The sequence below is a fragment of the Telmatherina bonti genome (assembly GCF_933228915.1).
Source record: "Telmatherina bonti genome assembly, chromosome: 16".
Classification (NCBI taxonomy): domain Eukaryota; kingdom Metazoa; phylum Chordata; class Actinopteri; order Atheriniformes; family Telmatherinidae; genus Telmatherina; species Telmatherina bonti.
The window spans coordinates 25,403,934-25,426,028 of NC_136614.1; the positions used below are offsets into that span (position 1 = coordinate 25,403,934).

Below are 22,095 nucleotides of genomic sequence, written 5' to 3' on the forward strand. Positions count from 1 at the left end.
TCTGAATCTGTGTGTCAGATATGATTACGGTTCCACTTTGCAAAGAGGAAAAAAGAACATGGTCGATGACAAAATACAAAATGGGAAAAAGTAAGAATGCAGGGTGAGAACAGTAGGTGGTTTGGGGGGAAAAAAAGGCTGACATGGATGTATGATCAATGCTTCAGAACACTGAGGCTATTACACAGCCTGTCAGAACCACCTCCCTTTGTGCTTGCCCTCTTTTTTTCACCCATGTTGTCCATCCTCTAGTCTGCCGCAGACATAATCTCAACTATTTTTTTTTTCATCCACTTACTTTCTAGTTATTTCTTGACCTATTTCTTGGTCTGTTTGAGAGTGCACAGGTCCAAATGTCAAATGTACAAAACAGGCTACTGTACATGAAAAGGAAGGAAATGTCAGCACAGAAATTCTCTTGCAGTTCATGCTTGAGTCTTTACTTCAAAGATCAAAATGACAAGATTATGGCCAGGACTCCACTTACAGATTCAGATTACAGATAATAATACAGATTTACTTTGTTGTAGATTCACTTACAAGAAAGGTCACATTAACCTTTTAAAGCATGCTCTGAATTTAAATTTTAAGACTTTTGCACAACAGAGGAAGAAACCTGATTTCACTTGATTTTGATGACTTGCTGTTGTTATTTTGCTGCACATTGACAGAATTATTAAACTAATGAGAAAAAAGAAATGAAAAAACATCTAAATTTCTCGCACTTGTATGTGTTCAGAAAACAAATCCGACACTGGCGGTGTGCAAAAGTACATCCATGACAGTCGAGCATATTTCAAATAGGGATGTTTGTACAGGATGTAAGAATCCAAAGACAAGGATGCTTCATGCATGTCTCCAACCCAGCAGCACAGAATCTATCAAATCTCCTCATTTTCAAGATGGACATGCAACCTACAGTGTTTTTTTTTTTTTCCCACATCCAAACAAATGGAGCATATGGTGCTGAATATTGAGATAGTTTCTGCACAAAGCTATGCTTTGACCCTGCAGAGCAGAATGCAACGTATGAAGAAGTCAGATTTTCCAGTATGGCTATAAAACATGATTACTGTTAGAGCATTATTAGCTCACTCTAAGCTGTTTCCAAAGTAAAGATATGAGTAGAGGTCATAAATAATTCAACTCTGAGCTTCTTTGTCTCCCAAGACACCAAGATAAATACTCTGTGGCTGAGGAAAAGTTTATTTTTAAATAACTTTCAGAAAATACAGGTTTCTGTATGTTTCCTGAACATTTAAATTGGACTTATTAGAATGTAAATCCACGCAGAAGGTACGCCATTAGACGACGTGATTTATTTGTGGGGGCGACAGTCTTGCCTTAATAGTTTTTTGGGTTTTTTTGTCTACAGGTGGGTGTGCGATGGGCGGCTCCTGTGCATCACCTGGCCTTGGTACACCTGCATTATAAAAGCTTTGGGCTTCCTGCATCTCGGTTTCTCTCTCTCCTGCAGTTTGGCTTGTTTCTTCATGAACTGACTTACAGCCACTTGACACCCCTGACTTCCACTTTTACACACTCCACACACTTTTTTTTTTCTGTTTTCAAGTTCTATTTTCTTTAATAAATCATTTTTTTCTAGTAGACAGCGTGTCCTTCCCTCATTTTTGTCACGGCCCACCGCGCGGGTCGTGACAGCAACTATCCCAACACCTAGCAGTGTTTTCTGTTTATGGTCGTGTTGTGGTCAAGCATGTTTATTTGGACACAGATTCACTGAAATTGTGCTTCTACCATCTTCAGGGAAATCCTTCTAGTTTTGAAACACTGTTTTAAAATGAGAATAATCTTATGAAATAAAGGGGTAGGATTTAATAAGTTTTACACTTCTTCCTACTCCTTTTCGAACATATAGATTGTTCCCTTGTATGTTAGTATAGATTGTTCCCTTGTATGTAGTATATAAAATCCTGTGACGCAAAAAATAACATATATATATATATATATATATATATATATATATATATATATATATATATATATATATATATATATATGTATATATACATACACATATACACATATACAGAGGCATATATATATATATATATATGTATATATATATATATATATATATATATATATATATATATATATATATATATATATATATATATATATATATATATATGTTATTTTTTGCGTCACAGGATTTTTTATACTACATGACAGCAGTTCTCCACTGATGGTATTCACCGAGGTCATTGTGTCCACTGGAAACAACAAAATCCAAACGACAGGCACTGTCCAGTCTCTTTCATTACACTGCCTGCCAAGGGGGAAGTCATTGGTTCTGAAGCACTTCTTTTTTTCTGAGAAATGGGTGGCTAGCTCAACTTACCTTAAATAAAACGAGATTTCTTCTCAACTTCCTGTATTTTACAGGCTTATAAAGCCAACTTCATCACTGCTGTTGGGAATGCATTTAAACCAGGGAGTGTCTAAAGATTCTCAGATATGCAGCTGTTGTGTAGCTGCTGATGAACAGCATTAAAACGAAGCGCTCAGTCAAAGTATTGCAGTCAGGCAGGGTGGACGCTGCCTCTGTTCTCCCTCTCCTTACGCGCACTTGGACTCCTCGTCTCTCCATTCACGTATCCACAGCTCCACGCACCACCACTCATCTCTCCCTCTCTTTTTCTCTCTTCTGTGGGCTGTTTTAAGTTTAAGAAGGCGACAGGATTTCAGTCAGTTAATGGTCCTGCTAGAGACTCAGTCCTTCATATTCGTAGAGGAGAGTGATAACGAGGCGCGCGTCTTCTTTTTCTTTTCTTTTCATTTCTTTTTTGCGGAACGTGGACCTGTTCGTCTGGAATGATTGGTCATGTCAAATGAGAAAAAGTGTGGGAAATGTCTGTACCCGCGGACGACAGCGTCAGCATCTCTGCCATAATGCACAGGCAAACACAAGCGAGTCTTCGCATCCTTCTGACAGCAACTGGATTGACAAGAACTCAAAGGTAGGGAAGTAATCCTTCATGATCGCTCTTTTCTCCCCTTTCAGTTCACCTTTAACATCGCATATTTCCCCTGTTGTTTTATTCCAGAGCTGGGAAAACCTAGTGAGAGTAGTGCAATTACTAGAAAGTGCGCTGTCTTTACGCACAACAATGCGCGGCTGCCTAGAATTAACTGACACATGTGTCGCATTGCAATGTGTCTTCAGAGATGGAGGAGGTAGAGGATGCTGATGAGAAAAAAGAACTCTGCACACACTTTGCACCTGCGACCGCCAGAGCTAAAAACCATGTTCTCATGTCTTTCTCTGGGGAAGGTTTTCGCGCACGTAATCCAATCAGTCAGTGAGCTCTTTACTCTTCTAATATTATCGTACTAGTCAGAGTGCATGGACAGAGTGCGAGATTGTTTTTCACATACCAATCAAACATAAGAAAAAGAAAGACCAATGAACAAGAACGGGTGCTATGTGTGGAGGTAGGATATACTTATCTGTTTATGTCCCTTTTTTCCCCATTAAGTCTTTGTTTAACGTGTTATATATTCATTCTTTCATAAATGTTTAGTGAGTTGAACAAAACAAAGAGGCATGCATGACAAACATACATGAGTCTGTCTAAAGCCTGTTCCAAACACTTAATTACTAATTTATATGATGAATAAGTTGTTTTTTCCTCTCCAAATGGGGAGCAAGTCTCCAGATTGTCTGTAACATATGTCCCCACATTATCTCCCATCCTCCCTGACTGTAATAATATAGATAGTCTAATCCCTCTCTAAACCGCATTTCTAATATCTATCGAGATATCTATCACTCTATCTATAAAAATCAATCTAAATTCTTTTGCCATCTGCTCCTGGAATGTGTGATCAATACACAATGAAGAGAAGTCAGAGCCTGGCTCTCGTGGACAACAAACCACTCCAGCAAAAGTGTACACGCCTGCTGTTGACAACACCCACCCATTGAATAATTCAAATGCATGTGACAGAGATGGTTGATTTGCACACAAGGGAGCACTTGAAATCATTTCTCAAAGGTGGGAAAAAGTGTAAGTGAAGTGGTAAGATTGCAGCTGGACAAGGCTCCAGAGGGCTCCAGACTCCTCGGTGGAAGGGGTGTTCAGGGTTTTATCAGCTCCACCGATAGTCATGCAGACAGAAGGAGACAGACTATCGGCACCGGCCGCTGACAGGAATAGGATTCAGATTCATTTCAAGTGGATTATGACATTGGATTTTATAGACTCTCCTTTGATGATAATAGTTTTTAAAAGGATCAGTCAACACTGTGTTAAGCCCATTACTCAGTTAATCGTTTTCTGAAGCTTAATCTGTCCGCAGACTTTCATGTACCGAGGCCAGGAGTGGGGTTACTGACAGACATGGTCTGGGGTGTATTAGCATTTTAAACGATGAGCTCATGTGCGTTTCCTGAGTTGTGGTCCTCAACATCTGCCTGATGTTGCCTTATTATGCTTATGAGTTGTCATATGCTGCTTTTAGAATTAAATTACACAGAGACTGAGCTGTTTTTGTTGAGGGCAGAGAGCAAATCTCCACAGGCGGCTTCCAGAAAAAGCTGCGAGAGACCATGGGGTGAAATATGCTGGTAAACATGTCAGACAGATAAGACACATTGGTATTCTGTTGCATCTTGCTATGGTGGCCTCGAGGCCTTGTTGATAATACCCGTTTTCTGCTTCGGGGGTCAGAGGTCTGAGAAGGATTGGCAACGAGCTGACACAGGGAAATGGACTTTGCTGACTGGAGTCTAATGGGGTTGAAACGTGCAGATGCATCAGCATGGCAGCAGGCTGGCATGTTAGCTGTACCGCCACAGTCTCAGTCTCACCCTTTCACTCTTTGATGCTTACAGGTTGTTCACTAATCTTTGAACTCTTCATCAGACACCTCTGGGCCCCTCCTAAGCAGCAGCACTGCAGCATGCAGGCCTCTGCTCATGCCACGTCTGTCATGCTGAATAGTTTTCCTTGCAGCGTTGACTGCCTCATTCGCTTTCAGACGTACCTCCCAGCTCTTTATACCTCCCAGCCTCTTCTTTCTGCCAACGTGCCCGAATGCATTTTACCAGAGAATCTCATATAAGTGTGACCTCTCTTTCTATCCCCTCCTCTTACTCTAGCTCTTTCTTTCCAAAACACATCCACCCACTCTTACTCACATACATTTATTTGCAGCCACACATGCCAAACATGCAAACGCTTCAAAGTAACCATGCATTCCCATACAAACTATGCTTATTTATTTCTATGACGTTCATCCTGACTGATTCTGAGGTGTCCTACATTGCTCAGCTTGCATTGAAATAGCTTATTCACACTATAATTACCATTTGCTGAGGTGGGGGGGGAAGCCCCTCTGCAGCAACAAAACAGCAGCAACAACTTTGGAAGCATGAAAACACCATAAAGATTTCTCAGAACGTCTCTAATGACATGAAAGGTAATCTGCTGTCGGCTTGTAGCATAGCAGTAGGACAGGAGCAGGGAAGTACTTAGAGGAATACTTCTTCTGGCTGCTTTCATGAGAGCTATTGTATCTGGTTCCTCCAACCATGTCAGAGTGACTTAGTTTATTAGCATTTCCAAGACTGGCAGAAAGCTTTTAGAGCATTAGAATGAACTGATTTCTTTTTTACTTTCATCTGTCTCAGCTCTTCACAATGACGAAGCAAAAAATGAGGTTTTGGAGTTTCTTGTGAATGTGTTCAATGTTTAGAGATTTTATGACACTTGCAAATGAGCTGCGAAGTATTTTACACCTATCAGTTGATCTTGAGATGCTCTTTCGACATGTCAGAGCCTCTCTGTGCTAACTGAATTTATAGGGCATGATCAAAGGATGCAGCTGCTAAGGTCTGACAGCTATAGGTTTATATCAGAATACCAACCAAGTCATAAGACAAAGCACTAAAATGGCCATATGAAGACCTCTCGGGTCCAGCTGACCAGCCAGATTCAGTACAAGGTGTCTTTGTGGAGAAGAGAGACTTACAGGGGAATAAACATCAGTGCAGGATTTTCTTTTAAATCATCAGATTTTTGCCAAATGGCTCCAAAATGAACCAGACGAAACAGTGATTAAATATGTACCTACATTTCCCAGCAGTGTGTGTGGAGGAAACCAGGCACTAAGCAGTAAGTAAATCAACGTCATCCTTCAAATCAAACATGGCAGTGGAAGCATCATTCTTTGGGGAGGGACAGAGAGGAGAGGGAGGACAAAAAATAAAAAAGGATGCAGAAAAATAAGGATGCCATTTGGAACATATCATCGAGAAAACAGGATTTGAGTGGTCTATAGATCCCATTTGACCCATTAAAGCTGTCTCTTTACTGGTCATGCCTCTACTTTCTGCCAGGAGAAACGGGTGAAACTGTTAACTTCTAACTGGTCTAAACAGTGAAGCCTGCAGAAGTTGCCTGTCTTTGCAAAGATCCAGTCATGTGATTTTGGTAATTAAAGATTTACTTAATGCAGTGTTGATTTATTGATGCTAAAATTCTATTCCTGGCCCTTTCAAGTTAAGGGTCTGTCCTTTGATTTCCTGTGACATTTTAGAAACGCAGGGATACATTGCGTGTTATGTAACACTTGCCTTTGACACTCTTGGATCCTGTTAATAGAGAGCAAGACAAGTACGAAAGAATGAATCATCCCCACCAGGGAAGTTGCAGCTTATTTTCAGCAACAAACAATCACCCCTGCAGTTGGAAGGGGGGTGCAGTATGTTTTTACTTTTAGTGAGGCACATGTCACTGCAGGGTTTAAACTGGGGTCAGACAATATCCTGCCTCTATAGCAGCATCAGCATCAGACGGCGACCACCGCACCAACTCTTCCTTTTGCACTTGGTACTCATTCTTTCATTCAACCAATATAAGAACTGCATGAGTGTGCGAACCCCGGAGCAATACACGGACTATCAGGAGCGCTGGTGTGGAACAACAGTGTCAGCACTTTCAGACAACCAAAGGTTCAGCAGGGAGGAACCATGAAAACTATGCTGGTTGTCCAGCGCTTACAGAGCTTCAGGAAATCTGGGAGTCTGGGGCTTGTATTTTATTCATGGAGTAGAAAACTTGAAAAGTATAGCTAGCAAAAATCCTGCAATGGAGGAAAATGAGGAAGCAAAAGAAAGAAAAATGCAGTATAAGAGCTTCCTTACAGAGGTTAGGGAGGGGATTTAGGAAGGAGGCAGAGATTGAACTGTAAAGTGGGTTGGTGAATAGGAATGGGAAATGGCAACAAACTAAATTATGGATGAGTTGATTGTTGATTGGTGTTCCCACCTGGATTGTGCTGAAGCTAAACCACCTGTGGACGGTTAAATAACTTGATCCCAAGGACATGAAGTCAAAGCTCAAACTTTTTGATCACTATATCCCTTTGATGCATCATGTCCACTACTGTGGACACCCATTAGACCCATAAAGACCCATCCCATGAATAAATTATCAGATAAGTCAATTTTGTTTTATATGAGGTCTTTTTTTTCTCCCTTTAACAAGAAGTTAAAAAAAATGTATCAGCATTTTCTTCTGGAATATTTACCACTTATTGCATGTCAATTTTTTTATAGTGTAGTTTTATGATTTTCGGTGTCCCTGAAAGGACAAAAGACAAAAATCCCATTTTGTTTCACAGAATTTTAAGCAATATTGGCCCCATAAAATGATGCCAAGTGTCTCTAAAACTGTGTATATTTGCCACACAGGGCTCTTACAGGTTAAATGCTGTTTTCTAGTATATTCATGGTTGATGATGGTATATTCGCAATTTGGTCGCTTCAGTGGACACTAGAGAGTCTCCGAATACACTGCCACTCACTGAAGAATAAACAAATGTCATATGAATTTCATATATACATGAATTACTAAGATTTCTGCAAATAAGATAAGAAAATGCTACTAGTCATTCTTATAGAATATTTCTGTTATGTAAATATGACAGGATTTTATTTTATAAATATTTCTATAGAATAAGGTAAATAAACAAAATAAAAAGTCAAACAATATCAAAGACAAACAAAAGCGTCTATACATGTTTGTAGAAGTAAAATATCATCTGTGAAAAAATGTGGCTTTGTTGTCATGTATCAGAGGGATATTATGAGGAGCCCCTATGATGTCCATAATGTTAAAAAGAAAAAGGGGGAATTGTGGGATTTGACAATAAAAAAGGGAACCTGTGCTATTACGAAATATTGTGGCATTTGCTTATATCAGGTTTTCATGGTATCTGAATCAAATGAACAAGAAGATCTGAATAAGAGTCCAACCACATCTTCCTGTTTGTGTGACGTCAACTGGGCTTGAAGGACTCAAGTGTCCCCCAGAAAGTGAGCAATCGCTAAGAGGCCAACAAACACATAAAATCAGTCCAAAAACAAAACTCTTGTAGGTTGTGAAAAAATGAGAAAGTACCCTCTGTTTTTGGTGATGTGTTACAAGGACAAGAAGCCTTGGTAGAAAAACGAGAGCAACCTCTATTAAACTCACCCTGAGTGTTTGAGCTGCAGCTGGAGGCTGTTCTGAAGAAGATTCACAGGAAAAAGGCAGCTCATTAAACAGATGCAGCTCTGCTATCGAGTTGGTGCAGGTTCGAATCACAGCCTGGAAGCCTCTTCTGCATGTCACCTCCTCTGTCTCTGATCCCTTTCCTGTCTAGCCACTGTGTCACAAAGGCCTAGCGAGCTAAAAATGATCATATCTTTAAGGAAATTAGATTTTCCTGTTGAACTGTTGAAATTTTATACATCCAACACATGATTAGACACATCCACTCTGGAAAAAAAAATGAGGTTACATAGTGAAAGAAAGCATTCAGTGAAAAAAAACAACATAGAACAGTGAATTTGGGTAAAAATATAACAGATTTCATAGGGCCCTGACTGTGATGGACTAGTGACCTGTCCAGGGTGTACCCTGCCTCTTGCCCAGTGATTACTGGGATAGGCTCTGGGTTCCTTCAACCCTTAGTTGGAACAAGCGGTTCAGAAAGTGGATGGATGGATGGATGGTGCCCGGATACCCTGTGTGTAGTTCTAAGAGGTAGGAAAAGAGTATAATGTAAGATCTACAGTACTCCAAAAGATTTCATCTGTGGCTTAACAATTACTGTGGTCTCAGACTGATAACTTGTTGTATAAAACCTTAGAAAAACCACTTGCCAATTCATGAAAATCAGAACCAAAGCTGAAAATAAAATTGAAATTTGGGTCCTTTAGGAGGCTTGTTTTTATATATCTCTATGTCAGGTAAACCAAAGCAAGGTTGGCTTGTTTTTTCTCTCTTTATGCAAGAGCTTTTTTTAATGCAATGTATGTGTTGTATTCATTGGAAGAAAACACTTCAAGTCAAGTACATGCATTCGGTAAACTGGCTGCCAGAACACGGAGCAGAGCCGCTCAGGTTAAAGTCAACTTTGGCAAGAACAACATGGCACAGCTCAGTGTTGGCACTGTGACGGGACAAATACATTCAGTTGTATTTCAGGAAATTCTGAAAGTAAATGTAACGAAGTCTGTAAAAGCCTCAAGAGGTGTAATGTGTAGGTTTTGCCAGAGCTTTCAAAGTCTTCACAATGGAAAAAAAAATCAGACAGCCAATATAGTTCTACACAACAAAAAGCCTTTTTCAGAAAGAAAAAAAAAATTCTCCAAACAAGAACTGATAGACTTACAATAAGAGTGAAAAGGCTGATGCCTTTGAAATGAGTGTGTCCATGGGTGACAAGCATTTGGCCTTATTTTCTTATACAGTTAAAGATAGAAAAGTAGTTTAAAATATGATGGAAATAAGTCACATATATTGTTAATTTCATTCTCATGGCTATTCACAGGGATGATATTTATGATTACCATTGTACAAGTCTTTTCTAATGAGATTATTGTCTCTGAGTTTATTCCATTATTCCAAAAATAAAGTTTGAAGCTGGACAGTTTGGCAGATATGAGAAAAAATACGGTCAAATTAATTGCTACGCTACTCTTGAGAAACTCTGGTAAAGTTAGATGCTGGGCTCTTGGAGATTAAATCAACATATGGCTCACAATATAAAAGAGGAAAAAATATGTTTATTCAATTCAGCAGGTGTTGTGGACATGACGTAATCAAAGAGACAAACAAATGCAGGCAGCTTGAATAAAATTATTGGTGTGCAAATTATTAACTCCTGAGCCAACCGTTTATCTTTATCCAATCACCACAATGCCATTTTGGATAATGTCAAATCTTGTTGTCTGCAACCAGAAGCATATAACCTTCAAGCATTTGAAAATAGAGCAGTACACAGTTGGGATCAGGACCTAAAGAAATAATCTCCTTTTGGCATTTCTATATAAACCACAGATGAATCAGAGAAAGGCTAAAGGTGGATATGAAGAAGAAAATTTAAGCATATTTTTGCAGCCATAGATACAGATAGTAAAAAGTTGGGAATATTTTTGCATATGCCTCTTTATCTGTATGAATAGTAACTGTAGTGCTAATACTCATCTAAGCTACCAGCAATTTATTTCAAGGGTTCTTTCCCTGTTGTATACATTTCAGTATGAGTAGGATGTACATTTGTTATGATATGATTATGTTATTCATTCATTTATTCATTTTCTGAACCAGTCCAATTCAGGGTCGCGGGGAAGCTGGAGCCTATCCGAGCTGGCACTGGGCGACAGGCAGGGTACACCCTGGACAGTTTGACAGTCCATCGCAGGGCCTGATTGTGTTATTTTATCCAATTTTAGAAGTTTTATTTTGCGTGTGTGAAGCTTACAAGTCCAGGTTATAAAAAGATCTAACAATCTGCCTGTGATCCACCTGTCCACAAGCTGCTTTTGAGCAATAAATTTAGTTTAAATCTAAACTAAAGCCATTGCTAATTATTATAAAACATTAGAGACCAATAAAAGCATATTGCTATTCAGTGTGTGCAGTGATGTGTGTGCTGTGTCGCTCTGAAGAGGTGGAGACACTGACCCCTCAGGGGGAATTTGTCAATTTACCAGGCAGTCTCACCTGAGCTGTGGTAGTGACTGCAAGAGTAAGGTTGTGAATACAAATGGTCAAAATAAGCTTCTTCTAAAAGGTGTCTTGCTACAGCCTAAGGGATGGGATGAGGAGATGAGTCATTGGGAAGGGCTCAAAGTTGTTGCTTCTTTGAGGCAGTTCAGTCATCTAGTCTTGATGCCTTCCAGATATCTCCAAGGGATTCAGGAAGGACCATCTGGGGGAAGCCTCAGACAAGGCCAAGTATCTGCTGGAGATATTATATCTTTTGCATGGTTCAAGAGTCCCTCAAGAAGAAGAGGAGGATATGGTTTGGGAGATGCAGATCTGGCAGTCTCAGCTCAGACTCTTACCTGACACAGTCTTGGATAAGTAACAAAAGATAGGTGGAGACTGATTTATGGCTGTCTTTCACCTTCTTTAACTCTTGTCTGAAATCCCATTATCAATAAAAATGGGGAAGAGAACCTATTTCATCCTGAATATCAGGCATGATTCACTCAAGTGTGGAAGATTACAGACATGAGTGGTCTATAATGGTAGGAGGCCTAATACATATCAGAAAGTAAGGCTGATTACACCTAATAAGATAATAACAATCATATTACACCAAAAACCGATATTCCCACTTCAGTCAGCCAAGATAGTTTAAGCAGATAAAAATTCCCATTTTGGTATATCTCCAAATGTGTCAACAGCAGGGATGCAAATTAAACTCAAGGATTCATCAGCTGGGTGCAATTCTCGACAAGCTGGAAGCTTTAAATGTTGTTGCTGCAGAGGGAGCGACAACTTAACTTTGATCTGATGTTTGGTTAACTGTTACCTGCTGGTAAATGTTGTACAGAAACCTTCCAAGTTCTCTGTCGAAGCTAAATATTCTCCCTCTTTCTGTTGCTGTGTTTCCTCTGTAGATCTCCAAGTGCTTGATACCATTTACTCCTTCACTGACATAATCATCCGCCACTGAGGAGCCTGTTTCACTCGACACTCTTTCATCGCTCTGCTGCCACTGAGAAGCTCCTTCCTCTCACCTTTTAACCCTTGTTGCAATGGAGAACTTGAGCGAGCTCCAGAACCCTCTGCTGGACAAAAACACGAAGCACATGGTCAACGGTTATGGGGGAGAATTTCCAAACAACCAGTACCAGGAAAACATTATTAATTACTTCGCTGGAGGAGGTGGTGGAGTAGGTGAGGGTGGTGGAGGAGGAAAAGTCAATAGCAGCAATGTAGTGAGTGGAGGAGGTTACAATACCAACGGGAAGATGAAATCTCAGCAGTTTCTGGATGCCACCTCACTGCATCTGGCTGTAGAAGCCTTCTACAGGCCCAACTTCATCCTGTACAAGGAGGACAGTGGCAGCATCAAGGCTAAGGAATACAAAAGTGAATGCTGTGAGACCACCTTTACAGAGAAAAAGGCAAAGGAGGTGCCCAGCACAGAGGGAGCAGAGACAACCAGCACTGAGGATCCTCAGACCAAGCTGCTGGAGGATGGGGAGCACGTCAAGATCCAAACGGTCTCTTACGAGGTGGAGGAGGAAGAATATGTGGAATATGAGGTAAGACAGCGTGATCCTGCACTGATCAGACTTTGGAGAGCAAATGGCATGAGTTGCACTGAAGTACATTTATCATATTCAGTGTCAAATTCCATTGTGCAGCACTTAATCTTGAGTTTTTATGACATTAGCTCTGCAGACTTAAGACCATCAAGAACACTGAAACCTTTACAGTATAGGCTCTTCACATCAGTTATTTTAGTGTAGTCATTTATTAATGTTGAGTTTATTTATTTTACAAGTCATAAATTGCAATTAGGAATAATGCCAAACCCAAGATGACCATATTCTAGTTAGGAGTTTGGAAAAAAAACAAATAGAATTTGCTCATTGTTTTGCTAGCTAATGCTAGCAACAGAAGCTAATAACATGACATCTTGCTTTGTTTTGCAATTACAAAACACCCTAGGGATGCTAATTATGTGTGTTGCTGATTTAATGAGACACAAACTGACAGATTAAATTAAGATTAAATAGAGACACAAGACACACTTTTCTTGGAAACTTGGAGACTCGCTACAGAGTTCCTACGGAACATACCATCGCTGTGTGACTGAGGTGCTTTCACTGAAAAACCAATATCAGACTCATAATCTGGTAAAAAAAAAAAAAAAAAAGCTTTGCATGCTTGTCATGTTTTTTGCATTAAGTGAGGGCTCGCTTGCATTACTGTATTGTGTGTACATTTATATCTTCACATCCAAGGATCAGGCTAAACTCCTCTGTCGGACTGACATTTCACTGCAGTGCAAATTCCATTTGAACCACTGACCTTGCCCACAATTCCCAACCTGGCTGAAATTAATTGTTAGATCATAATAAATCAATTATGCCAGCCTCACGCAGGGATATGAAGTGCTACAATACCACAGCATTAGTTACAGTATTTTCACTCTAAAATGGCACAACCAATAGCATAGAGCACTCCAAAGGATTTAAAGGACCGGACAGGCAGAATAGGGAGTTAAGAGTCTATCAGTGTCCTGTAACACTTAATGGACTGACTGCCACATCAGTCTGTTAGAATTAGGCAGGATATTGGAAATAAATATGTAGTGGTGGAAATGCAATGTGACATGTGTGTATAGCTACAGGACACCTTTATTTATAAGAAAGAAAATATTCACTGGGGGAAAACTCCCAATTCTTAGCTAACTAACTTCCTCAATCACTCTTGTCCTCTTGGAATTAGATTTTTTTTTTTAAAAAAACTTTAATGATTTCCTCCATCTTATTTATTCACCATTGAGTGTGTACTCTAAAAACAAAACAAGAAAAAAGTCTGCACAGATAACTGGCGGCTCCCTCAACCCGTTCGAAGGTTAAGTGAGTGCATTACCATATCGCTTGTATTTTTTTCACACACTTCCTTTTCAGAAACGCCAAAGCACATAAAAAGAGCACCATCAGGCTGCAAAGCTAATTTTGAGATATACAGAGAAAAATGCACAGTGGGACTTATTATGTAGCCTCCCGACTGGAGATAACTGACACCACTAAGTTTGTGGTATCTCTAGCTCTCCTGGCCACAGGCTGACACAATGCACAGATCTCCAACTAAAAAACCCTGCTTGTGACATGCAGAGGCTAGTTAGTTTTTAGCACTGAGGAAACATAACCATACAAAAGTGCATATAAGCAAATAATATGCAGCTATAACCCAGTCATCTTCACCATCCCGTTACTCATCTTGCATTTATTTGCACATTTTCTGAATACATTGCACAGTTTTAGTGGTCATAACATTAATTACACTGAATCAGGAATGAGTTTCTCTTTCACCAGCAACTGCCAGCAACTTTTCCAGGATGCTTTTTTGGTTTTTCTGTCTGGGAATTTGCTGGCTTCTGTAGTTTACCATGAATCCTAGTTTCTGTCTGCAACTCTGACAAACCCGTCATTGCAGTTTGTCATGAAATGTGTCACTATCTGCACAGGAATGTACCCAAAGCCAGAGATTAATCATTATGTTATTCTGTTTGAGTGTGAATGTGACAAATATTTATTTATATGTCCAGAGTAATAGTAGATAATGCAAGCTTTTCTCATTGGAACAGACAGTATGAAACCTTTACATCAACACAGTGTCTACTGGGCTTTAGGTGAGCAGGATGTTTACAGAACAGCAGCTAAAATGCTGAAGTACAACTGAAGAATAATATATAAATCAGATTCTTCTTACTTTTTACTGGTTATCTGTGCACACTGCTTGGTGGGAGAGATTTTAAGAAGATGATGACAGCTGCTGTTTTTCACTCAGATTCAGAGTTCAGTCTGACAGAGTTGTGTTGATGGTTTTCAAGGCATCGTCAGCTTGTGAGCAGTCAATCCTAGCGAGACTGTGTAAAATGGTGCGATGTCACTAAATGTACTGTAACAGAAATGTTTGCCGACTATAAAAACCCAGTCAGGATTTTGCGCTGCAGCGCTCCAATAAACAAAATCAAGACTGAGTTCAACTTTGGTGGATGTATTTTCCTACATTTTTTGCACCATTTACCATAGCAAGCTATGTTGACAGTGCTTGGATCGGGGCCCTCGGGGGTCCAAAACTGAAGAAGCTATCATATATAATTAGTGGCTGCAGCGCTTTACTGTATAACCTGAATCACAAAATGGAGATTCACAGGGAGCAAGGAGAGTGTGCTCAAAATACCTTCTGAAAGAGGCTAATTAGGTTGCTAACTGGTAGCAACATTTGCCGAATATCAGTCATTAAAGGCATGTTTTAGTGATTTCAGTTTTTCTTAGTTCACATCTCAAAGGATTTTTGAAGATTTGAATCCATCCATCTTGCCTCTTTCCATTAACATGCAGCTCCTCTTCAGTGAGCTGCATTGATGTAATGTAGAAATCGGTAAGATGTAATGGCTTTTGGCTGATTCAGCACAGCCGTATGCAGCAAAGAAGAAAGTTTTTGTCTCCATATCGGTATTTAAGCTTTTTCATGGCATGCTTCAAAGCTCATGGGCAAAGCCTAATCCATGGTCATGTGGAACAACAGTGAATATTGTTGGTGATGTTCCAAAAGTTTTCATCAAGAAAATCTCAGATAGTATAAAATATTCATCCTTACATCCAACATGTTCAGCACGGCAAATTATTTTTGTGTATAAAAGAAAAAACACACAACCTGAAACTTAAAATGTATGTGTAAAGGGGAAGGATTCTACACCATGTTGATTAATAAGGTTTTATCCATTAGCAAACACTAGGGAAGTAAAATATTACTAAACAAATTAAAATGTGATGCAGCCTAATGCACCCCCTAACACCCCCTTTATGACTTCAGTCATGAGTATTAAGTGGATTTGTAACATTTTAACATCAGCAAAATCTACAAAAAGGTGGAAGAACTATAGCAGAGTGCTTGTATTAGATTACATCAGAATTTGGGTGAGTCACTGGTAATGTGCTGTTACTTCGGAAAGACACTGTCATGATTTTGATGTTTCTGGCCTTTGCTTGTTCATACCAAGCAGAGTAGGCGTAGGTCCGTGCCACAGAGTGCTTTCAAGCAAGTTAGAGTCGCAGAAACAGAGACAGTGGTATCGGTGTTGAGCAGTGTGTTATAATGTGCTGACTTTCCCTTACAAACACGTGTCAGTTCTGCTCTGTGACCACCTCCACTGCTGGCTCAGGAGCACATTCATTCCGGCCAGGAGCATTCAAACAAAGGTATTTTTAAAAGCAGGGTTTTTCCTTGCCTCCTCCTCTTCCAGGCCACAACGCAGACAACTGATCTGTTCTGTTGTTAAAGGCGTTTTGTACAAGCTCAGGGTACAACTGGATTTGGTTCAAAACCAGTGACATTTCAACCACTTCCTTAATGTTGTCAATAGACTGACAATAAAGGATGTCACAACTTATAAGTATGGACTGTGAGTAGCTGCATATTTATGTGTAAATGTTCAGCTTAACTGTCCACTGTTAAACAAAGTGGAGATTGGTGCATATTTGTGACTTTGTATCAGGGATGCTCAAACCTGGTCCTTTTGCAGGTTTTCCAAATGTCCCTGCTGCAACACGCCTGACTCAAGCTCTGCACAAGTTTGCAAAATACACACTTATTCAAATCAGGCGTGTTGCATCAGGATCACTTGGAAAACCTGTAGGTCAACGGCCCTCGAGGACCAGCATTGAGGACCCCTGCTTTAAACCAAGGAGACCATTAAAAAAAGGTGAGTTAATTCCAAGAAACTGAATGAGTACAAGACGTCATGAGAAAAAATTAGCACATAACTTCACTAAGACTTTGTCCACCATTTTGGGGGAACCCAGCTATTGGTTACAGATAGACTTTCAAGTTTCTCACTAGTAAACCATGTGAAAAGCACGTCTAAAAACCAGCCGGAGAGAAATTTTCTTTACTGCAATAAGCTCACTGGAGAAGCAAAGAGTCGTTACAATGCAAAGCAGCCCTAATCAATAACTTGTATCATTATGAGCAGCTGAACAATGAGCAGAGTTCCGGTTCAGATGCGTTAACGCTTCTTTCCATTTCAGATATCAGTGCTTGCCTTGGGTTTGGTATGAGTCGCTACATCAGTCATGAATTTAAAATTCAGCTTTTTTCAAATGGATGGATAAAGACATGCAAGTCATCAAACTGTCGGCTGCAATTGCACCATGAAAATTTATATGTTACTTAAATTTCTCTCCACCACCTGCTCAGCCACCCACCATGCTGACTGTGGAAAAATCTGCATCTTTTTTTTACCGAAAACGTTGCTACCATCAGTAATCAATTCTCTGAGACTGATCAACTCATCCCACTGCATCCAGCTAGTGGTGCTTCACTTTGCTCCTTCCGCACTCTGAATGGGAATGAAGTCCTAAAACTTCTGAAAAACTGTAAACCCACTACCTGTGCACTTGATCCAGTCCCTACCGATATCCTGCTGAGCATTTCTCCTATAATCAAAGCTGCAGTGACCGATATTATCAACTCCTCTCTTGAATCTGGAGTCATTCCCTCTGTCTTCAAGCAAGCTCAGGTCACCCAGCTGCTAAAACCTACCCTCAACCCAGCCCATGCTACTCTTATCAAAAATGCTAGAGCGTGCAGTCTTCAGCCAAGTCTTGCAGTTCCTCCATGAAGAAAACCTTTTTGATCCATATCAGTCTGGCTTTGGGCAAGGCCATTCTTCTGAAACTGCTCTCCTGTTTGTTACTGATTCCTTCCAGCTTGCCAGATCCACTGGTCCATCCTCAGTCCTGATACTGCTGAATCTGTCTGCAGGCTTTTGACACAGGCAACCATCAGATTCTCCTCTCCACACTCTGAGCTCGGCATTGTCTCCTCTTGTGGTTCATGTCCTATCTCTCAGGAAGATCCTTTAGTCTATCCTGGCGAGGAGAAGCGTCCAGCTCACATGAGTTGAGGTGCCTCAAGGGTCAGTCCTCGGCCCACTTCTCTTCTCACTATACACCTCCTCATTTGGAGCAGTCGTAAGCTTTCACAGCTTCTCCTACCACTGTTATGCTGATGACACTCAGCTTTTCCTCTCCTTCCCTCCAGATGTCACAACCATCTCAATGAGAATATCAACTTGTCTTGCTGATATCTCTGCATGGATGAAGTTTCACCACCTTCAGTCAATCTGTCCAAGACAGAGCTATTTTCTGTCCAGCCAATCCTTTCTTACCTCCGCAATCAAATGTGACATTTGATTCTATCACACTTTTTCCTGCGCCTGCTGCCCGGAATCTTGGTCTCATGGTAGATGACCAGTTGACCTTTAGGGTCCATGTTGCCTCAGTTGCTACTTGCTGATTTGCTCTCTACAACATCAAGAGAATCAGACCATACCTGACAGAACACATGACTCAAGTTTTGGTTCAGGCTCTGGCCATTTCACGGATCGATTACTCCAATTCTCCTCGGGCAGGTTTGCCTGCATGCTCTGTTAAACCTCTGCAGATGATCCAGAATGCCGCAGCTGGTTTTCAACCAACCCAAAAGAGCTCATGTCACTCCGCTGCTAATCAAACTTCACTGGCTTTCGGTCGCAGCACACATCAAATTTAAAGCTTTGCTTCTGGCTTACAAAACAATAACTCAAACAGCTCCTGTCTACCTTCACTCCTTAATCCAGACCTACACTCCACTTCAACAGCTACGTACCACCAGTGAAAGACGCCTTGTGTTACCACCAGTATGTGGGACTAAATCACGAGCTAGACTCTTTTTCCCTGTTCTGCCACAATGGTGGAATGGTGGATGGTGAATTGGGTCAGGTATGATTATAAGGCTCTGTGTTTCTCAGACAGTCACCATACTACAATCTCTTTTTAATGTATCATATAAGACGAAGAAAAAACAAATACATACAAAAACATGCAGAATTACAGTTGAAATAGAATAAAATGAGGTGAGAATGAAGGTGGCCACTGCTTAACTGCTGTAAACCGAGTCTGGATTCCCTCACAATGGCCGATCAATCCCACAGTTCTGTGTGTGGGGATGGTTATGATGATGATGATGATGATGATGATGATGATGATGATGATTATGTGCATTCTTTTTTAGAATCAGTAAAAACCCTCACCTAGGAGAAGTTTTCTATGAAGCTTGTTTTCAGCATGAAGGCTTTGGGCAAATCTGTAGTTATAAAAATGTCATTATTTTTTTAAGGTAAACAGGCTTTGATACCTTCAGTCTTTATTCTTATTGTGCAAAGAGAAGCATGATGGGGAGCAAAAACTAGAAACGGAAAACCATCAAATTATCATCCTGCTGAAACATTACTGGTAAATAAATCCACTGCACATGAACAAATAAGGATGCCATGGGGAAAAATTATATTTTTTAAAATAAAACTATTTAGATAGAAATAAAGGCATCTTTCAGTTATTATTTACTGTTTAATTTAAAAAAAAAAAAAAAAAAAAAAAAAAAAAAAAAAAACCTCAAACAAATGGATTTCAATAAGTTGAAACTTAAAACTTTAATACCTAATGTATTGCATCTGGCAACAAGTTGTTAACAGAAAGACTGACGAGGTTTTCTTTCCTTAAACAACCATGTTTCAGGAACATCCAGTGGGTATGACATATCAGATAAGTCATCTTCTCACTGGTCTGCATCAAGCAAGCAAAGAAACCAAGGATATGTTAAAATGGCTACATATAACTAGAGATGAACCATCATTTGAATGATCTCAGTCAAAACTGATATTAATCTTTGGTGAATTTGGATGGCATAAAATCAAGTTAAAATTGTCAAAATAAGATCGTGGACACACACAAACAAAGAAAATGGATCAAAATAGCTGAGAAATAGCCCTTTATGTTGCTCTTTATCCTTTATGTTGCTAGACTGTTGAGTGCGTATTGGCTTCAGAATTCCCAGTATGTTTCATAATCATGTGTAATAAACTATCTATTGCAGCATCAATGACATGATGCTGCTTCAGTTTAAACACTATTCATTTAAATTATTAATTTATATCAGTTTAAAAACTGATGCAGATCTAACTATTGTCATACCTTAGGCTAAAGTTGCTTATTATGATTCTCCTCCTGGATTTCACAGCAGTAAATGTGAAAGCAGTGTTTCAGTGAACAGTGGTGGTTAGCATGCATTCACTCCCTTTGGCTCAGATTTATAAAATCCCTTTTAGTTGTAATTTAAAAATCCTAATCACTGTGAACCTGGGTGCACAATCCTCATTCACACTCCAACAGTTAGACGTTCATGGAATCAGAAATGCACTTAAACATTCAATCAAGTCTTTCGCCCATTTCACTTCTCATTAAACGTTCCAGTGAGAGGAGGTGTGCTTCGGCCACTTGTATCACATTGGTGAGCTTTTCCACCAAGCTGCATTCATGCTGTGGTGTGCATGTACCTCGCTGGCAATTTATAGTGCATGCACTATTATTTAGTAAACTACTAGAATTAGTTATCATTGTAAAAATATCAATAAAGAGATCAAATAATCTACTGATGAACTAAAATAGACTTAACATTAAGACAGTTGTAGATATACATAGGCATTAAATAATAATAATGTGGAGATATATTTAGATGTTTATTCAAGGAAAACTAATCTAAAAAATCAATAAATCTATCAATTATAGTTGCCTTGGGGCTTTAATACACAAATCATTTATGCATCTGCCCAGTATGCTGAAGGCTGTGCTGTTGTTTTACATTCTATTTAAGTTGTTGGTACCCGTTACGTCTACAATCCAAAAACAAGCAAAAGACAAAAAAACAAAAGCAGTCCTGCTGTGGGTTGAATTGTTCTGCAACTTATTTTCAAAAAGACGTTTTAAGAGAAGATGGGTTATTAAATAAAGTACACATTTTCCAAATAAATGACATATAGCCTCTAAAGAGAATCAATGGAAGATGAAAAGTAGCTGTTAATTATTTTAAAGGTGGAACTTCATGATGTTTTTAGCGTAACGTATGTGGATTTCACATCTCTTCCAAAAGCTTTTAAAACTGGAGAGAACAATCAGGAGACTTTAGATGCTTCACATCTTTACAAAACAAGTTGCCTTCCTTCGTTCTTCTTTATTTCTTGTATTTTATGTCTCAGTATCTTCTTGAGACTTCATGTTGCGTCATTCTTACACATTTCATCTTTCATATGAAGTTGCTCTTGTTCTGTCTTTGTAATATTATCGTTTGGAGTCCCAGAAGTGCTGCTAAACTGAATCAATCTGCAAAAATATCAGAAAAAATATGCAGTTAAAGACAAATAGATGATAAAACAAATGTAATGTGCAGAAGTTTTATTATTATTAAATGTTTTCTTCTGTGCTTTGTCTTTTTTTTTTTTTTTTACCTTTTTATATAACACTTTCAATGTACTTTAGTGTGATAAGCTGTTGGCAGGTCCCTGAAGGCACGCGCCGCATATGGGTGGACCTTTAAGCAAAGTGCAGACTCCATCCTTGCTGCAATGTTGCCACTCTGCACTTTAGAAAACTAAAAGTGTGAATTTTACTCTTAAAGGTAAAAAAGCAAAAGACTTTGTGGTTTCTATTCTATACGACCGAGATAATCACACCTGTCTCTTCTTATCAGCTTCAGCTTTGACAGGTGTACAGTAGGTAGAAGAGGTCTGCTAAATGAACCTCAATCTGTCTCCATCCTGCTTTAGTCTCAGCACTCACTGGCAGGTTGGACCATGTAGACATTCAGCCAGCTACACCAAAAAAAAAAAAAAACACTTTACTGGAGCTGAAACTGGGTTCACTCGCTTATATTTTCAAAGCAATGAGAAGTGAGTAATTTTAAATACTCGAACGGCTAAATCACATGCAAGAAGCATATTTTTATTCTGTTGGAGGACTTCACAAGCCTGCAGTAGTGTCAGTAGGATTGTTAGTACTCTGCTCAGATTACTGATAGTTAGCACCAATTATGAAACATACTGATACTGAATATTGATTTAGCTGCCTGAGAGTATAATCAGAACAGCGTTAGAGGCAACCGCTTCACCGCAGACAATTATGGGGCCACACTGTCCTGAACACCAAGTTAAAGCTGTAACGCT

At 39.5% G+C, this 22,095-nt stretch overlaps 1 protein-coding gene across 1 annotated transcript in view; it reads left to right on the top strand.

Moving 5' to 3' along the window:
* Window positions 1-12,061: 12,061 nt before the first annotated feature.
* Window positions 12,062-22,095, top strand: part of syndig1l (synapse differentiation inducing 1-like) — a gene marked incomplete at its 3' end in the record, with an annotated part of 32,131 nt that continues 22,097 nt past the window's right edge. Inside the window, exon 1 of the mRNA XM_079255036.1 lies at window positions 12,062-12,580. Within this exon, the coding sequence (XP_079111162.1) occupies window positions 12,068-12,580 (513 nt within the window). The 5' untranslated portion in view covers window positions 12,062-12,067. The remainder of the gene's footprint in view (window positions 12,581-22,095) is intronic.